Source organism: Camelus bactrianus, chromosome 18 (assembly GCF_048773025.1).
Source record: "Camelus bactrianus isolate YW-2024 breed Bactrian camel chromosome 18, ASM4877302v1, whole genome shotgun sequence".
Classification (NCBI taxonomy): Eukaryota; Metazoa; Chordata; class Mammalia; order Artiodactyla; family Camelidae; genus Camelus; species Camelus bactrianus.
Window position 1 is genome coordinate 15004977 of NC_133556.1, and position 20565 is coordinate 15025541.

Sequence of the window (20565 nt, forward strand, 5' to 3'; positions counted from 1 at the left end):
AGTACTGGTCAGCACATTTTCAAAGAACAGTAATAAGACAGACGGCGTTAGTATCGTCCTTTAACTGCTTCCTCTCTGTCTTTTCCTGCGTCTTTTCTTTCACCTGAGCGTCCCGCCACGGTCCTTCCAGCCACTAGTGCACACCTCGTGTTTGCCTCCACGGTTACTTTCCTTGCTTGCTGAGGCCCTGGGGTGTCTGTATAAGCACATGATTTCTGTCCTCCTCTTTCTCTTGCTGTATCATCACCAGTTCCTTCTTGGTCTTGCAGTTTCCAGTTTGCCCCTTCTTCCTAAAACATGCCTGAGATAGTGTGGCAGAGGGGGAAGGGCTCTGGACCTGGAGCCTTAAGATCCATGTTCTAGTTCTGTTTTTGTTCCTTGCCACCTTGGGCAGGTGACTTTACTTCTGAGCCATGGTTTCTTTATCTGTAAAATGGGAAGAAACAAAATACCTGTCGACTTTCCAGGACTATTGCAAAGATCAAATAGACCAGTGCCAATGAAAAGAAACCACTTGGAGACAAGAGTGGTATCATTAGTTTCTTAAAGAAACTTGTCAGGATCGTTAGTGACTAACCAGCCCTGGGACCTAAAAGGTAAATCTGAGTACAGGTACATTTTAAAAATGGGTCTGGGAGGGCTCTGAAAAGTTATATAACTCAAGTGCAGTCAGCCTATCTTTGTGACCTTAATGATCTGCTCCCACAGCATTTGTCAAAGGCCAGATTGCAGACAGTGTACACAGTGCACTCACAGTGAGGGCTGTAGATATGGATGTGAACAGTGGTGTTTCAGGTCCTGCAGAGAGTGTATCTGCTCACCCTTTTTTCCTAGCCTCGAGCCACATAGTAAATCCTTAATTGAAAGACGTGGGGAAGATGTGTATAGTTGTGAAGAACTTTGACATAGCCATAATATTTGGATTTATGAGGTGGCTTTTCTCAAAAGCACTTCCACATTCATCTGATCAGTTGTGTTTTTTTGGCAAGGGGGCTGGTAACTATTTTTAAGCCAAGGAGGGACGACTGGGTGACTTACAGGAAGCCAGCAAGCCAAAGCCCAGACAAGACTACAACTCCTGGCTACAAGTCGAGTACCTGTCTGCTATATTATTTCCACATGGCTTATTAATTATTTTTCCTGCTTATTCTTCAGGTTCATTTTGTGTTCTGAGGATGGCCCTGCCTGTGGTTCTGACTGAGCTGTAGCAATCTACTTCCAGGGCTACCCTGTGGGTTGTGAGGTTGGAGTCTGCCACATTTTTTAAGTTTACAGTTTTTCTGTCTCAGACTCAGCCTGAATACAGAACTCTCACTGTACGTCACCACCATCATTGTTAGTTATTCCTTGGACAGATTCCATATGTGCCCTTGTAAACTTCTGGATTTTCTTGTGGATCAGAAATGAAAGGAAACTGATAAACCATGAAGGTGATAGTATTATTTCTTTCCATATCAAACCTGCCACCAAACTGTAGTTCAGTGAAGTAACCACAAGTAAAACCAAAGAGTTCTTGTAGGTAGCAAGAATTCGAGTGGATGTATAAGGGATTGGGGGACCACAAGTTAAAACTGAATGTGTATGAGAAGGACTAGATGTTGGAGAATATAGTGCTTGTATTTTGCATAAAATAGAATCTCAAGGCTCTTGAGAAGGTTGATGAGTGCAGTGGTCCAGGCGCTAGGACCCTGCAGAGACTTGCTCTTATCTCCTCACTTTGTCCTTATTAGCACCTGGCTAGAGGTTGCTCTTTGCCTGTTTGACACCCCTGCTTTTCAGATGAGCTAAAGCCTGTGGGTCAGATTTAACAAGCTCATTTTCAATCTGTTATGTAGGAAAACTGCAAATGTTACTTTCCCAGTGTACAAATATGTAAGCCTGTCACTTTGGAGCCACTGAAACTTATTTTTGGTTTTGTAATAGTATGTAGTGGAAAGAGCATTGGCTGAAGGTAAAGGGACCTCCTCCTACTCCTGACTTTGAACATATCTCTGCATCTCAATTTCTTTTTCTCTAAAACAGATTGGAACTGGATGATCTGTAAGAGCTATCTGCATCACAGTCTCAGATTTTAGGATGTGTGTTCACCTGGCTTATTTTGTGAATCATTTTGTCCTGTCCTGCATAGTATCTCCTCAGTGATGTGTTCCATGGTACCCTTGTTTTGTTAGGTTTACCAGGGACCAATCATGAAGACTGAATAAAAGACACCAGTTGTGGTTATCAAGAAGCTGAGGGAACCTAGGCTTATGGTTGTACCATTCTGGTGGAAGTAAATGCTGGTGGGTGTGTTTCTAAGGAGTAGCTGCATTAAGTAATTTCATTGTCTGGATTTCTTTTGCATCATAGCCTACTCATGAAGGTTACTTCTCTTGTTTGGATATCTGGACGCTCTTTTTGGATTATCTGACAAGTAAAATTAAAAGTCGTCTGGGAGACAAGGAAGCAGTTCTCAACAGGTAAACCACAGAAACATTGATAACTAGAAATAGACCTTTTTGTTAGTTTTTCTTATGACCATGTAGAGGCAACCATGCAGTCAGACCACTTTAGTGAAACTGAGTCATGTAAGCTATTTAGGTAGTAATGCCACTGAGCAGTTTCTTCTTTTTTCCCCTTAGATATCTTTTTAAAAAAACATTTTTCTGATTAAAAAAGTAATATGTATCATTAATTTTTTTAGGTATGATAATACTTTCTTGGTTCCCCCCCCCATAACCATGGCCTTTACTTGAGAGATATAAATGGAAGTATTTATTGGATGAAATGATAGGACATCTGGGATTTGCTTTAAAATAATTCCCTGGGACTATAGGGGAAAGTGGATTGGCCATGTGCTGGTAATTGATGTCAGACTTAGTTGATAGGAACTTGGGGTTCATTATATTCTTACTCCTTCTGTATGTGCTTGAAATTTTCCTTAATAAAATAATAAATAATTGTCATAAAAATATTTATTTTAAAAACTAGCAAAGACAGAAAAATATGAAGACGATAAGTTATCCGTAATCCCACAGTCCAGAGATAATTATTTTTATACTTATTATATTTTAGAAAACAGAAAATGGGGAAATGTTGTTTTCTTCATATGTTTCTCAAGCCCATTTTTCTTGTTTGCAGGCAGAGAGTATGTTTCCTGTACACTGTGGTCATTATATATCTAATACCTAAAGCTAGTATATCTAGAACGCCTTGCACATTGTGTTGTGGTATAATGGAGATGGTGAAGACACACTCCCCCTCCCTCCATCCCTGGTCTGGGAAGAGTTGGACTGAACCTCTAAAGCCCTTTCTATTACTGAGGTTTTATGAGTTTTAAAAATTCTAAACAGTATTTGCATTCCATGTTTAAGCATTTGCACTTTTGTTTCCAAAATTATTTTTAAAGTTATTATGGTGTCAAGTCATATGGGTAGTATATTTGTAACTCAGAAACCTTCTTACACAACAGTAGATCCTATTTTTAGTGAATTTGCCAACTGTGAGTAATTGTGTTTTTGAATGAGATTCTTCAAAGAAAAGGCACTTCCGCCAACTTCTCTTTCTTGTATGCCGAACAGTTGCATCCTTTGGTTCTGGGGCTGTGCCTGATTTTGCTATACTTAAGTGGTAGATATTTTTTCACATCTCTCAGACTTGTTGAAAGAATAAACTGAGGAAATGATTAATATGAAAATGCTTTTTAAAGCACAGTACAAATGTGCTTTAGGTGTGGAGAATATGGTTCCATTGAGAAAATATATGCTAGCACATTATTAATATTAAATATACGCTTGTGCAGATGATTGCACCAGTAGAAGAGCAGTGGTGCAGAGTTTAAATTCCTTTTCTGCTTCATGGTAGCAGTGTTACTTTTGGTCAAGTTACATGCTGAGCACATTTCCTCTTGCACAGTGAACATACTAAGAACTGCTTGCAGGATGGTTAGGATTCAAGGAAATCGTGCGTGTAAAAAACCTGGCACAGCATCTAGCATGTATTAGGCACTCAATCAGTGGTCACCACGATGACCACACTAGTCATAATAAGTAATAGACGATGCTGCTGCCATTTAACTGAGGTGGTGACCATGGAGTTAAGTGAACAGGGCCCCTGGACGGCAAAGCCCAGTTACAGATGTTGACCTGCCTGCCCAGGCATCTGTCATCTGCTGTCTCAGTTGTCAGTGGTTCTGGCTGACCACTTTTAAACACTAGGGATTTTTCTCATTGATCATTTGATTATTATCCATGCAAGGCTTTATAATTTTTCATGGCTTTTCTTTTTTTAAACATATACGTGTAACACTTATGCCTTTAAAAAAACAAAACAAAAAAACCCCAGACCTTCAAAGCTGGTCTGTGGTTTATGCTGTTAAATGGTAACCATCATCTGGGGAACTGCTTGTCCATCAGACACCTCCTGGTGGTCTAAGGTAGTAGAGTACAAAGAAGGGTGTATAAGGTAGTCCTCTGGGGTGCACAAAGAAAATAGTTGGACTTTAATTTATATGTTTTTCCTATTACCTCTTAAGGGTGTATGTTTATACAAGTATGTACTCCAAAATTTTTAATTGAAAGTTTTGAAAGTTTGACAACCACTACTCTAGGTTATATTAGAGACCCCAGTATATTAGAGATGCACCGTTTTGCAGAAGCAGCTGATAAAGAGCACTGGCTACTGGTAATTACCATTTTCATTTTAACGAAGAGCATGTAAATGCGATCAAATGTGTTTCAACTGATAAAATATATCTGTAAAGGAGTTGGGGGGCTTTTGTGGCTTGAGCCAAAATTTCAGAAGCAACTGATCTTGCAGGAAGTAGTCAAGAATGTTTTCTTGGTGTCTTAAATGGGAAACGTAGGTGTGGTTAAGTCACAGAAGCAGCATTCAGTTCCTGTCCCTTGTGGTTTAAAGGTTTTGCATCATTCATCACAACAAAGTGGTAGGCATTGTAGGCTACGAATTTAGAAGCACAAACGTACATGGATTTATTTTTGGTCCTAGGAGCTTGGAAATTGGAGCTCTACATGCCTTGCTCAGTGAGAATGCTTAAGGGTTTTTTGATCAGAGCTGGTGGGGACTTAGAGAACTGAGTCCCAGTTTTAATGGAATAAGTGTTCTGTAACATGCTAAGCTGAACACAGCTGTTCATGGGGTTCGTTGTCTAGGTTTGCCATTTTGAAGGGGCGGTGTGGGAAGACCTGAATTTCAGTCTTTTCCTCTTTGTACTTGGGGAATGGTTGTGCTTACTTTACAAGTTGAGAATATTAAATGAAGCGATGTGTGTAAAGTATCTTGGTTGACATTTGGTGTCCAACAAGTAAGTACTGGCTGTCTGCCCTTTTCTCTCTCTCTCACTCCCTTCTCTTTGTGCTTGTCAGTGTGAAAGGAGACACCTATGTAGAAACTTCTTTTTACAGGAAGATGAGGAAATCTGAAGTGAGTTAAGCAACCAAAAGTTATTGAGTCATGTCCTGTGAACCTCTTTGTCATGAGAGTGCTGGCAAGTGCTGACCACAGCCTGCCAGGGATTCTGGGTGACATTAGATTGGCCTGTAAACAAACATGGCTAAGCGTGAGAAAAATGGCTACCCCTTTTTTTCCGAGTGTGTCTTTCTGCTTAATAAAGAAGAAGTGCCATTGTGACACATAGCATTTTCATGCAATTAGTAAAAGGTACTAACGAGGTTTATATCAGGGCTCCAGTAGCATTCTAGCTCCTGCTAAGAGAAATTCATGCTGTTGACTTGCCCCAGAGAGCAAGATCTTAGTTATTTCACTGAGTTGAAAAAGCTATCCAGGATTGTGCTTCAGTCCTTTGTACTTACCTGACTTGGAATTTTGTCTCTTTATTGCCTGTGTTTTTATTCATTTGTTTGTTCTTTAAATCATCATGTATTTACTAAGCACCTCTTCTGTAGTTGCCTTAACATATATATAATTTTAGTTATTTCTCAGAAGAAGTTGGGGTGCTTTTGAAGTCACATTTGTGGCTTGAGCTGCACAGGTCTATAGGTTATCTCCATTCTATATTTAAGCATTTTAATGCTGTAGATTTCCCTCTGAGCACTGCTTTAGGTTTATTTATCAAATTTTAATATGTTGTATTTTCCTTTTCATTCAGTTTAAAATATTTTGTAATTTCTCTTGATATTTCCACTCTGTTGTTTAATTTCTAAATCTTTGGGCATTTTCCATGTTTTCTTGTTAACTATTTTCTAGTTTATTATGATCTGCAAGCATATTTTGTGTGATTTCAGTTCTTTTCAATTTGTTAAGGTTTGTTTTATGACCTAGTGTTCTTGGTTGTTGTTCATTGTGCACTGGAAAGGGCTGTGCATCCTGCTGTTGCTGAGTGGAGTGTTCCAGGTATGTCTGTTCTGTCAGGTTGGTTGATAGTATTCTACATGTGGTCTTTATCCAGTTTGTTGTACCCATTACCAAGAGACAGGTGAACTCTCCAAAGTATAATTGTGGATTCATCTATATCTTCTTTCAGTTCTGTCAGTTTTTGCTTCACTTATTTTGAGACTCTTGTTAGTTTCATACAAATTTAGTTTGCCTTTTCAGTGTCTATTGAATGTTTGACTGTATCTCTTCATGCGTTTTTTTTTAAATGATTGCTCTGGGTATTAAAATACATATATATTTAACTTTTCAAGTTAACTGAATAGCACTTCAAGTGGAATGTAGAAGCCTTACCACCAGATAGATCCTTTTGCCCTCCCTTCTCTATATTGAGGTTATATATTTTATATCTATGCACATTGAAAACCCCCCCATACAATGTTCTATTTTTGCTTTCATCCAGCTTCATATTTTAAAGATCTTAAGAGAAACAATAGAAAAACAATCTATTGTTTTTACCCAGACATTTGTCAGTTCCCTTGCTTTTTCCCTTCATTCTTGAAGTTCCAGGTTTCTTTCTCATTATCATTTGCCTTCTGTATTAATCAGCTTGGATTGCCATAATAAAATACACTGGTTGGGTGGCTTAAACAACACAAATTTATTTTCTCATACTTCTGGAGACTGGAAGTCAGGGATCAGGGAGGGTGTTGTTAGATTCAGTTTCTGATGAGGGCTCTCTTCCTGACTCGCAGACACTGTCTTCTCTGTCCTCACGTGGCCACTTTTCTGTACATGCATGGGGAGGGGGAGAGAGACAGTGAGCACACTCGCACCCTCCTTGTCTCCTCCTCGTCATATAAGGGCACTAGTCCTGTTGGATTAAGGTCCCACCCTTATGGTCTCACTTAACTTTTATTGCCTTTCATAGGCCTTATCTCTTAATGCAGTCGCACTGAGAATTAGGGCTTCAACCAGCTTTGCTTTTTGAGTGGACACAGTTCAGTCTGTAACACCTTCCATCTGAAGAACCTCATGGAGAATGGTTACAATAGCTGCTTTAAAAATCCTCGATAATTCTAACATCTGTCATCTGTGACAATCTGTTGACTGTCCTTCCCTCCACAAATGGTCAGTGTCTCCTTACTCTTTGTATGTCAGCTAATATTTTGGATCTCTTTACCTGTTTGTTTTACCAACTTTAGTCGTGGCTTCCTTGTTGCCTTATGGTCAAAAATGGATGCTGAACCTGTAGACATCACACTCATGATTCAGGTGGCAGGAATAAAGGGAAGAGGTTGGACAAAAGAAGCTTTCCCAGAGGCCCCACCTAATGACTTCTTCTATGTCCTTGGCCACCTCTGTCTGCAGGGAGGCTGGGAAATGCGGTCTTTCAGTTGGCCTCGATGCCTAGTGTTCTCTTACCAGGGAAGAAGGGAAGGATGGATTATTGGGTAGGGAAATGACAAAATGACAAATATAAGTTCTAGGCTTACGTGTTAAATCTTACCTTTCTCTGCAGTTTACCGAAGTGAAATTTTGAGTCTGTCAGCAGTTCTACCCACAGATGTTACCTATTTTATTGGTGATTTTCTCTGCCAGCATTCTTCTCTGGGCTGTCATGCTCAGTTGCTAATATCTTGTCTAGGTTGTTAAGTTGTTTGTAAAACACTGAGTGACTCATTTTGAGGGGAGGGATGGACAATGTTTGTCTCTAATGAAGAAATGAGCTCTTGTGCCCACCCAGCTCTGAAGTGAGACAGTTCAGGAGGATTTTTAAGTAGTTTCTACAGTCTCATCACAGGGATTATCGCTCTTAGACTAGGTGGACTGTATTTGATCTTGGCATTGGATACCTTTTAGTTTTCATTACCTTATTGTCCTGCTACTCACATATATAAGATTAGGTAGTTTATTTGAGTCCTGTTAGGAAAATAGAACCACATTTCATTATTTTAAGAATTCAGTGTAGGAAGTTGATTAAAAAGGTTTTAGAGGAGTGGAAAGCAAAAAGGGAACACTGAGACAACACAGATGATAACTAGAGGAAGCAGCTCCACCCCTAGGGCTAGGGGTGCAAAGGAAAGAGGTGTTGGGATCATTAAAATGTAGGCTATCAGAGGGACGGCCCCCATGCAGCTAGAGCTCAGATCTCTGAGGAGAGGTCACCAGCTGCCACAGGAGCTCAGAGGAGGGGTCCCAGGGAGCTGGGATTTATTTCTTTGAAGACACGATGTAACCTGGCTGCTGCTTGCACCTCTGAGAGTGCATGATGAGTCTGATTTGGGGAATATGGAAGCTGGAAACTGGAACCAGTTATTACTGCCAGGTGACATTGAGGTAACACTGTCAGGACAGCAAGCCCACAGGAAGAATGGAGTCCCTTCAGCCCTCCTTCTGCCTTCTGGTTTTCCTCCAGTGCCCCGTTGACAGAGCCAAACAGATAGAGGAGAAATGTGTTTTATGTAGTCTCAGCCCCATGTCACAAAGTGTGGAGAGTGGACTGGTGCTGAGAGCTGAATAACCAGCGTGGGTGGTTTGCTTGTGAGTGAGAGCAGCCCTGAACTTCTCTTAGAAACATTTCAGGACAGGCATACATTTAGGCTCCATGATTTGTTCTTGGAAATTAGTGGTGTGTTGGCCCTTGTGGTAGTGTTACATATAACTTTGGTGTCTTCTGAGTTAGCTTCTTACTATGTGTAGGAAGTATCCAAGCCTTAGGCTCAAAATGTTTTTTTGAGAAATTATTCTTAGACATACATCAAAGGGTCAGGGTTTCCCTAGGCTTTTCCCATCTCTTCTTTTAGGTTTTATGTGTTCTTAAAGGTTGACTGAAGTTTTAAGTTTTGGGGAGTGGGTGGAGCAGGCACAAAGCCTGTTGGTGGTTTATGTGTAGAGAGAAGAACATGAGATGTTGCGTTAGGGAGCCCTAGCTTCGTGACCTTAGGCAATGTATTTGACTGCTGTTAACTGTGGTTTCCTCATCAGAAAAATACCGATAATACCACCTACTTCTCACAGTTGTTAAAAGGACTGAATCATTAAATTGATACTCATATATAGTACTTATAATCCTAGGGCAACCACTGAGAAGAAAGCTTTAAAAAATATGATAAAACGGCAAGGGAATTAAAATAGTGCACTAGAAAATATCTGTTTAACACACTAGGGGACAGTACTGGAGAAATTGAGGAATAAAAAGTATGACAGAGAAAACAAATAGCAAAATGGCAGAAGTAAGTCCTTCCTTATCAGTAATTACCTTAAGTATAAAAGATTAACTTCTGCAGTTAAAAAGCAGAGATTGGTAGAATGGATTATACAACAGGTAGTTGGATTTTTTTTTTTTTTTACAAGAGACTCATTTGAATTGTAAAGACACAGGTATGTTTAAAGTGAAAAGATAGAAAAAGATATTCCATGCAAACAATAACCAAAGGAGAGCTAGCATAGCTGTACTAATAGATTTTAAGACAAAAATTGCTACCAGAGCCAGAGAGGGACATTGGATAATGATAAAATGGTCAATCCATCAAGAAGGTGCCTAGAACATAACTAAATAAATAAACACCCCTGCTACTGTTCTACTCTCACTTGCCATCCCATAAACTAAGTTTAGTTTAGATGCTTCTCGTGCATGGTAATCCGACACAGACACCATTCCCTTCATAGTGCAGAGGCCTTTTTGAAATCCTAGGCTAAAAGCCTGTTCTCACCTGATGTTGCATTTCTCTCTGCCGCATAGGTACGAAGATGCTTTAGTCCTCTTGCTCACGGAGGTGCTGAATCGAATCCAGTTCAGATACAACCAGGCCCAGCTGGAGGAGTTGGATGACGAGACTCTGGATGACGATGTAAGCAGCACCCCCTGATTGACCTTAGTCATTGCCATGCTGTGGTGTGAATGAAATGGAGACTTGGAACCTGTAGCTCTTTGCTCTGGAGACTGTTTTTAAGCCAGAGTAGTCTTAAAGTTTGAGTTATGCACTTGAAATGTATATCCTACTGGTTTCCTTGGGTTCATTCACTGTTTTAAGAAAAGAAGTTTTGCAGGCATTTACCTATATAGACCAGAGATATAAATAGAGAAACCATATGTACAGTGAAAAATGGTTTAGTAAGAGCTCTGGATCCCTCCTATTTCTCCTGCCTTGCACCCAGACTGGCAACAAATAAAAGTTAGCTGGATGCTGGTGGAATTGGTTAAAAGAGATATTTAAATGATAAGGCTAGAATGAAAGGAAGTCTTTTTTGACTGTATTTTGTAAACTGATATCTCTTAAAATTAATCTTGAATTTATTGATGCTGGTGTGCTCAACACTGGTAAGGAAAATGTCTTATAAGGACACAACCCAGTGTCCCTTAACCACCCTGCATTTAAAAATTTTCAAGTTGCTGCTATGGCTCTTAAAATAACAGTGATTGTGGCATGATCAAGACCTTGAGGGCAGCCATACTTGCGTTAGAAATAGCCTTGTACTTGGAACCAGATGGCCAGGTTTGAATCTCTGCAACCTTGGGAGATGGAGATCTGGTCACTGAATTTCTCTGAGCTTTAATTTCCTCAGCTCCTAAAAGGGGAAGGATATATCTGGCTGACCTGTGTTGACAGTTATGTGAAGGTAATACATGTGGGTATACTGGCTCTGTGCCTGGTGGGTAGTAGGAGCTGGGTAAACTTTGGCTTCACTTCCTGTTAACTGTCTGATATAGGCCAGCGAATCTCATATTTTAGCATGGATAAGAATCACTAGAAGACCTTGTTAAACAGACTTTGATTCAGGAGGTCTGGGGCGCAGCCACAGAGCGTGCATTTCCGGCAAACCCCCAGGAGACGCTGACGCTGCCTGTCCATAGACCTTGCTTTGCGCGGCGCTGGTGTGGTCGGTTTTGCTTTCTCCAGCTTAGTAATGGGCTGTCTCACAAAGTAATGAATGACCAATCCCTATAGCTGGGATGACGTAAAGAGGACTCGAGCATTTCACAGGTGGCTTTTTAAATCTCTCATTCTTGTGACAATAGGGAGAAAAGAAGGTCATTCTATGGGATCATTTGCTTTTTGAGGAAATAACTTCTTATGAAATTAATTCATTGGATTAAACAATTTTTTTAGCTTGGCCTTTTTAAAGTACCAAATAACCTGGTTGCATTATTTGCTATTCAGAATATTTATGTCTAAGGGTGGACTTGAGGTTGAGGACAGATTGGCAGGGAAGATGAAGAGACTGTGCCTGCCTGGGAAAGCTGATCCCTCTGTGTTTCCCCTGCAGCAGCAAACAGAGTGGCAGCGGTACTTACGCCAGAGCTTGGAGGTAGTGGCCAAAGTGATGGAGCTCCTTCCCACACACGCCTTCTCAACACTGGTAACTCAACCATTTGGAGGGGAACGAAGAGCCTAATTGTTTCCCTGCATATAGCATGAGTAGTAAGGCTTTTTTTGCTCACCAGTATTATAAAATACATATATTTTAAACAGAGAATAGTACTTACCATAACTGATCCTCAAATTTAACGAATGTTAACATTTTCCCAAAATATTTTAAAATCAACTTTTAGAAGCCCTGCTTTTCTTTCCTAAACTCTTGGATATAATGTGTACTAATGCCTTCATGCTTTCATCAGTAGCTCATAAGTGGCCAAGCCAAGTAGAAAATTTACCTATAAAAATTACGTTGCTGGAAAGCTAGCCTTTAGAAAGCTTACTCTTGGCAAATTGCTGGGCACTCTTACGTTTATGTGCAAGCACCTTTAGTCACAAGGATTGATTTCATTCACTAAGTGATACTTGTTATTTGAGGTGATTTCATTAAGTCCATCTCTCCTTCAAAGGCAAGATGACTTATTGGAGCCAGCTTTGCATTGCATAGTCCAGCTGCATCTTGTGTTCTTTTACGGAGAGTGCCATTTTATTTTGCCATCTGCCTTTCTGTCATATTAAAGGCTTAATTTTATCTTCATGGTGAGTTAGTAGCTTTAGAAAGAAGGATACAGCTCTGGTTATGAAGGTCCTGTCTGCTAAATGAGTAAGGCACACTGACTTGCAGATAATTTGGCTGTCTTTTCACTGTGCCATGCACTTTAATAAGGCGTATCTGCTGCTTCTTTCAAGGGCAGGGTCTCCCTTGGACTTGAAGGGAGGTAGGCCCTGTCTCAGAGCTCTAGAAGATGTAGATCATTTGGGGGCTTGATGTCCTTTTTTAGGAACATAATAGTGATAATAATCATACCAGGCATCCAGTGCTTTGTTTAGAAAAAGAGTATCAGGCTGATATGTTATTTTCTTTCTTAATCCAGATATTAACTGATGTTTTCAATTGTAGAAATTGTTGGGGGTGGGAGGCACCGAAAGCTCTTAGCTACGTGTAGAGGTTCCCAGAGAAAAGTTTTTTGTCCTGCTCCCCTCCTGCCCCCCGCCATAGGTACTTCTTTTAATGTTGAAATGCTATTACAATTCACATTTTTGGTTTTTTGGTTTTTTTTTTTTAATCTTTGTTTCTTTGTTTTCAGTTCCCAGTTCTTCAGGACAATTTAGAAGTTTATCTGGGGTTACAGCAGTTTATAGTTACTTCAGGGTCAGGTAAACTGGCTTTTATTTTCTAATTTAACCAACATTCAGAAAAAAGTGGACTAATATTTAATTACTGCCTTCTTTGTTGTCAGAACACCATTTCTCCACTGCCCCTTCCCCGCGGCTCCATCTCCCTCCGTTTCTAAACAGAGAAAATTAAAAAAACAGAAAAACCCAAAAAACATGATAAAAGGGAGCTGTGGGGGAGGTAAAAGATGGGGCTGAGACAGTATATTCTAAAGAGGTGTTTCAGTGAAAGAAAAGAATCTAATTTGGAGCAAAGAGGAAAGACTTTTTTTTTTTAAAACCCTAGAAATTAGAATATTTCTCTGTCTTTTAAACTAGCAAGAAAAAATTGGCCTTGGACTTTCCTGCGATGTATTCTTCTGGCTTTTAGAATCAGGAGAACATAGGAGCCACTCAGGACTCAGGGAGCTGATCCTAGGGATTGTTAGCTCTCCTGTGTAAATGGCCCTGGGAGGCTCTGACTGTAGCGGGTTGGAAAGGCTTTGGCTTGTTGTTTGCAGGTTTCACCAGCTTGGGGTTTAGGGTTAGTATTTTTGGTTATTTTGCTAATAATAACAACAATAACTTCTATTTGTAGAATACTCATTACATACCAGGTACTGTATTATTCGCTTATGATATCTTAATTTAGTTCTCTGAACTGTCCTGTGAGGTGTAAGTGCTAATAGTAGTTACCCTGTTTTACAGAAGAAGAAATTGATTTTCAGAGATGTTAGTTTACCGAAACTCACATAGCTGTTAGTGCTAGCTATTCCTGAGATCTCATCCCCAGTATAATAGGGGATGATTAAAAAGTTCAGTTAACCAAAATCTGACATTCATTCTGCCAGCTGAAAATACCAGAAACTTAACATTGTGCTTGCACACACACACCTGTCCTGCACGCACACACAGTCGTTTCACACCACTCTTTTACTCAATTTTCCTTACAGGAGTTGTGCCTGGCCCTGGCCTGTGGTTCCTCTGTTGTGTAACTCTGTTGTTTCAGCCTGGCACAGAGCTGCACAGGGTGCAGCCTATCGTCTGGATGGGCTTGCTATTTGTGGCAGAGCCTCCCCGGGAGGCTCTTTCTGAGGCTGCCCTTCTTGGTGGCCTGTGACAGCTTGTTTCCATGACTATAATAGCTCCTAAATAATCCACTGGGCCCCAGGAGGTTGACGGGACTTGGCATGCCCCAACTACAGGCCTGGTTGTGTAGATAGGGTAGGAACAGCTCATGCAGAACTTTAGAAAGACCACTTTTCAAAGCAAACATGCCTGTAAATATGCTGTCAACATTAATGGAGGTCATTTGACTGTGTACAAATGCTACAAATGTCTCCAGAATCCATTCTTGGGAAAAATCGTACTGTGGTGGTCTGTCCCTCTTGATCCTAAAGGCCCTAAAGACATTGTTCTTGATCTTAATTAAAAAATTGAGCATGTATTCCTTTCCCCCAAAATTGCCCCCTAAACTTCCTTTTCAGTGTTAGTAGCTTACTTTTTTATATTTTGTTGAGTCTGTCTTTAGGTGAAAATCTGTAGTGACCCTTAAGTTCTTTTTCTGAGACATAGCTGATAACTTAGAGCTTCTCAAGTGAGAAGGATAGTCTAATTTATTTTTCCCTAAGTGAAATATCGCGTAAACCTGTGCTCACTGAGGCGCATTTACTGGCATTTTCACAGTGCGCTTGGTTCTTCCCGGTCGTTTCTAAATTTCATCCCTAGCACCGATCCTTGGTGCATATACTCCAGTGGCAAAACCTCTCCAGCCAGAGAAATACTTATTTCCTGTTTTAAACTGAGCTCTCTTATCCATGACAAAGCAAAAGCCAAGTTTCCAATGCAAAGGCTATTAAAAAATGGAAACTCTGAAAACGTTTTGTTCCTTGGTTCCCATGACCATTTACCCCTCACATAACCTCCATGCTATGTTAGTCAGCCTTACTGCCTCTTCCCAGAAACCACATTGCCTTTTCCCCTGGTGGGTTATGGCCTGTTCCTCTCAGTCGCATTTACCCTCTGGCCAGCTTGAGTTCTTGGGTCTCCTCTGGAGCCTGAGATGAGATGAGAGTCTTAGCTTTGTGATTGTTGATCGTCCTGCTTCCACTTCCTCAGTAAAGCCCAGGGCAGAGCACATTGTGGCTGTGCCTCTCCTGCCACTGGGAGTCGTCCTTTGCTCCCTGTCTTTCCCACTGGTTGTGGTTTGAGAAATCCTTTTATCGGTTGTTGTGCTGCTTGTGTCCTTACTAGAGGTGTATTTCAGCCAAGAGGAGATTTGCACAAATGCGACCCTTGTCTCCACATCTCCCCAAGACTGTCATGTGGCCACAGGCTTAGGCTTATTCTTTGTTCTGCCCTCAAGGGGCGGAACCAGGGATAATGAAGAGGAATTATAGGGAGACAAAGATTTCTTCTGTGCTTTTGACCAAGCTGTTCAAAGATGGAAGAGGTGCTGGGCTCTAGTGGTCAGTTGAGGTGTCCAGGAAGAGGCTGAAGGGCCAGGTGAGAAAGTGAGGAAAGCATGTATCAGATGTGTGTGTGTAGATGCAGGGGAAGAGGGGCAGGCCTGTTCAGGATGACTTTTAAGCTGTCTAATGATCATCTATTAGGGAAACCTGATTTAGGGTGGTGTTTTGGTATAGTTTTTAAAAGAGAAACACAGTGTTTCCCTTCATGCTTAAAGTAGTTAAGAAACTAGTTCTTTGGTTGCACCTAGGGGTGCCTAGTTCTAGATATAAGAACAGTGAATAAGTTGAAAACTAGTCATCAGGGTAGAGCTCGGTGGGAGATGGAGTGGACAGTGAAGATGGGTGCATGCAGGGAGAGCGAGGGGTTACTGATGCTGATTGAAAACCTGTGCACATTGCTCTTTGAAAGAAAAGCTGACCTCATCTCTTTTTGAAGCCTGTTCCACATCCAGTTCCAGGGTATATTTTTCTTAAGGGTTTCTTTCCCGCAGAGCCCGAAGGCTTGGTTGGAGTGCAAACAGCTGGACCAGCAGGTTTTAGTTTACCCTGGGCTTTGGTTACATAGCAGTAACTGAAAATCCTTGACATTTGGAAAGGTGTATACTTGTGGAACTTTTGTTAACTGGAAGAGGAGAGAGGCATCGTTCTCTCATATGACCTGCATGGCCAAAACCACTTCTTGGTTCTGTGTATTCTGTGAGTTCATCTGGCTGGCGGTATGGGGTGGTCACCCTCTTGCTCTGACTAGAGGAGCTGGCCCACCCTCCCTAGATGCCCACCCAGTGGCCTTGGCAGGGCTGCCTGCAGGCTGAGAATCCCACTGGGTGTTTTCTGCACTGAGATTCTGCTCTCCATGTGGTGTGGGGGGATGGGGTCAGGGGACAGGCTTTGTTCCTGGCTGTCTCCTTCAGTTGCCCTTTCCTTTTGTTCTCCTGCTCCTTGGGGTGTGACCCTCTGTAACAATGTCCTGGCCAAAGTATCCCCTTTTTCAGGCTCCTTTCCCCCCCTTCAGGGCTGTCACAGGCTCTGTTCCAGCTTCACCTTGGAAGTTGGTATAGGAACTGAGCACTGAACTTGCTACCTCATCCACCACTTTCGTAGGTGTCAGCCTTCCTTTTTCTTCTCCACCCGTGTTGATTGTCCATATTCACCTTTAAATAGTAAAGTGAATATTCCCAAGGGCAGTAGGAGGAAATTCAGCCCCCTAAGTTTCCCTCTCCTGCTCTAGCTTGCTCTGTTCTTTTGTATCGAATTCATTGATACATGTGGTCACTCATTGTGTCCCAGGTGCTGTGCTGGGCATAGCCCCCTCACCACGGAGGAGTTCATAGTCAGTGAGGAGACAAATTTGTAAATCAGTAGTTTTTCTCTGTGTGCACAAGGTTGCCTGGAGGGATGGAGGAGGGGAGGGAAGCTGATACTTCGGTGAGTTTGCAGGATATGTGAGAGTGTGCGAGGTATGAGTGGCCAGAGGGTGAAGTGGGGAGTCCAGGCAGGGACACCAGCTTGTGCAGAGACAAGGCACCGGGGTTTATCAGTGGGTCCAGATGGTAGAGTGGAATTGTAGGAAGAGGTGAAGTCACAGAGACCTGGACTTGAGGCTGGGGAGGTCAGGCTTTCCCCCTTTGGCCGGAGGGATCTTACTCTCAACTGCCTGTCCCTTCCTCCTCCTGGATGCAGAAGTGGGACTTGGTGTTCTAGCTTGGCAGTCCTTACTGTCTTTTGTGGACCTTTGTGGGGAGAAGGGTCCAAAGGGCAAGGAGGTGGCTGAATTGAGGATGTTTTTGTTCTTCACCTTTGCCTCCTCCTTGCTCAGCTTGAAGACATTATGTTGAAGGAAAGTTTCAGGCCTTAGAAATCACTAGCTTTTTGTTACTCATTATGAACAATGAATAATGCTCTACAGTTTACAGGGTTCTTTACGCATTCTAACTCAGCCCTTACTGTAGCGAATTAGGTAGTAGTGGTTGTTTCCATTTTAAAGATGAGGAAACTTATAGAGGAGCTTTAGAAGGGCTCCCTGAGGTACAGAGCCTGCAAGTGACAGGGAACTTGTGTCTCCTGAATCCAAGTCCTGTGCCTTTGTTCCATACGGTGTGATCTACAAACCTTCTGAGGTGGAGTGCTGAGTACACCCAGTGCTTTGAACAGGGATGAGCCCGACCTTTGAGCCCATGGAGGTTTCACTTCTGTGAAATGAGTCTGTGTGCAGAAGGCCAGCAGATTTGGAGTCACATAGGCTTAACTTAGGAAACCAACTCTGCTCCGAAAATATGACCCACATTGGGCAAGTTACTAGGCCTCCCTGGGTGCATTTCCTTATATGTAAAATTGGCGGTGTTTTACCTCACAGGGTCAAGAGGAATCCGCTCATGGATCAGATTGGTCCATGTGAGCATGCCCCAGGCCATCTGTCCCTCTCCCTCCTATCTATCTGTCTCTCCCTCTGGCCTCGGGATACATGTGGGTCTGGCTGGAGATCAGCCAGTTTCCCTGCTCAGTTACTGGGCAGCAGTCTGTGGGTTGCTGTATTTCAAAAATTGTTTTTGCTAAATGTTGCTTGCCTGGATGAGCTGTTATCTGTAGTGGTAACTACAGCGTGTTCTTCCTGTGGAAAACCTTCTGAGGTGCTTTGTTCCAGGTCACAGGTTGAACATCACGGCGGAGAACGACTGCCGGCGCCTGCACTGCTCGCTGCGAGACCTAAGTTCCCTCCTGCAGGCTGCGGGCCGCCTGGCTGAGTACTTCATCGGGGACGTGTTTGCCGCGCGCTTCAACGATGCCCTCACCGTGGTGGAGAGGTGGGTTGGAGCTCAATTGTCCTTACTTATGTGAGGGACGGCGTCTTGCCAGGCCGCTTCTGCTCTGGTGCCAGGTGAATGGAGGCTCTGCCGCATACAAGGGAATAGGGAGCAGTCACTTACCCTCTCTGAACTTCAGGCCCCTCGTCTGTGCAGTGGCGTAGACGTCATATCCTGTGGGCTTATTTGAGAATTAAATGAGGTAAGGCAGTGAGCATGGTGCCTCGCGTGTAGCAGGTAATAAATCTAAGCTGTTATTTCATGGGAGATCTTACATATATATATATATATAGGTGTGAAGACAGGATTAACCTTGGAAGGAACGAATGAGGTCAGTCTTAGGTCTTTGCTCATAGGATAAAGAGGCGTTAGGAAAGCCCTGTCAGTAAAAGGACAAACAAGTAAGCAGTAGGCGCTATCCGAGTAGGCAGCTGAATGCCAGAGGGGGGCCTTTTCCAGTCCTATTAGAAGGGGATTGGTTTTCCTAGTCCTCTTAGGGTCCTCAGGAATTGGAGCTGGGCAGCCTCCAGGTCTGACCTTGAGGGGTGGTTCCCGACCTTCCCACCACTGAGCTCCTTTTATTACTTTTTCCTTGAGACTCCTTCACAGGGTTCATGGCTGCCTTTGTTGAGGGTCATTGCATACTGCCTAGTCCTCCCCCTCCCTTCTCATGAACACATACACTTAAAAAGTCATTTGCTCAAAATATAAATGACAGGAGGGTCAGATCACTTCAAGGTAACCAGTGATTTGATTAGCTCAAAACTGGGTGGGCGTGGGTCCAGCTCAAATTTGAGACACCTGATGATTTCACTGGCCTAGTAGCTGTATCCTTGGTAACACATGATGGGGAACTAGGCCCCAAGCCTAAGTACTTGCATACCAGATTTTTCATTAGTCCTAACTTAAAAGCAAAGATAACTAAGAATTTTAAATAAATCTTAAAAAGTCAGATTAATATTAATAATAAAAGCAGCATACAGTAGCAGGAAGTTTTCAAAGTAGTTTTGTACATTTTCTTTCATTCTGTACTTTGATGGCCAGGTATTGTCATTTCATCTGAGTGGACTATAGCCCAGAGAAGATGAGTGCCTTGCCTCAGTCACACAGTTCATGAGAAGGGAGCACGTGGACTGTAACCAGTTTCCTGAGACCAAATGCTACGCTCTTTCCAAACCACAGAGCGTCTACTTCCAGAGTCCTTTTTCCTCTTCTTGCCCTAGGCCTGTTTCCACTGATAGTAGAAATAGAACATGTCTTTCTGTCATATTTTTAAAATTTAAACATAAGCAATGTATTATATTCATCAGATAGCTCAACTTCATAGTGAGATGACTGATTAGAGATCCTGAATTTTTATTTTATAAGTCCTTATATGTACATGTTTCTGCACTGCTTAGTTTACAGATTCAGTACTTAAAAGATACTTTGCTATCTTGTCTTCATTTAGAATAAAGCAGGAGAGAAGCCTCCTTGTTAAGGCTACGTGATCTTAATAGCCATTATGATTAGTAGTGTTTTCACTTATAGGTTACGTAAAATACAGCTAATATTAAAAACATAGAAATATTAAAAGACACATTTAGAAGTTCATTTTTAGTGTAGAACAACATTAGCGAATGCTACTGAATGTAAAAACACAATGTAAAGTCCCAAACTATGATTTCACTTACGTGAGGTACTTAGAGTAGTCAAAATCATAGACAGAAAGCAGAGTGGGGGTTGCCAGGGACTGGGGTGGGAGGAGGTACGGAGAGTTGTTATTTAATGGATATAGAGTTTCAGTTTTACAAGATGAAAGAGTAATGGAGATGGATGATGGGGGTGGCTGCACATTATGAATACATATATATATTTTTAAAGATTTTATTTTACTTATTTTTATTTGTTAATAGAGGTATTGGGGATTGAACCTAGGACCTCATGCATGCTCAGCCTATGCTCTGCTACACCCCATTATGGATATATTTAATGTTCCTGAACTGTACACTCAACAGCATGGATGTAAAGAATGTAGAACAGTTTAAAAAATTAAATACGGAGTGCACATTGGTGTATTACTGATAGTAGTTGTTTTGATGCCTAATTATTACCACTACACCCCCCTTCCTAGGACTTCAGATTGAGAATTCTTGGCTCTTTTACCCTTACTTCCTTGGCTGACTGGAAATGCCTTTCTGACTGCTCCCTAACCCTGAATAAGTTGTGGCTCAAGCTTGTGGTTTTCTATTAGAGTCCTGCTTTCTTCCCTCCTCAGGGAGGAGCATTCTTCAGAATATGCGCCACATGCATCAGGGTCCCCTGGATGCTTCTCAAAGATGCAGATTTCCAGACCTCTCCCCACAGCTACGAGTCAGTCTGTGGGCAGGACCAGTGAGCTGCATCTGT

General features: G+C 41.9%; 1 protein-coding gene across 2 annotated transcripts in view; it reads left to right on the forward strand.

The window, feature by feature from the left end:
* The window catches only part of XPO6 (exportin 6), a 96366-nt gene that overhangs the window by 54962 nt on the left and 20839 nt on the right, over positions 1-20565 (forward strand). For both annotated transcript variants that reach the window (XM_074346151.1, XM_074346152.1), the window contains exons 9-13: positions 2350-2459; positions 10076-10184; positions 11602-11694; positions 12839-12908; positions 18018-18177. In XM_074346151.1, coding sequence (XP_074202252.1) covers positions 2350-2459; positions 10076-10184; positions 11602-11694; positions 12839-12908; positions 18018-18177 — 542 coding nt within the window. The remainder of the gene's footprint in view (positions 1-2349; positions 2460-10075; positions 10185-11601; positions 11695-12838; positions 12909-18017; positions 18178-20565) is intronic.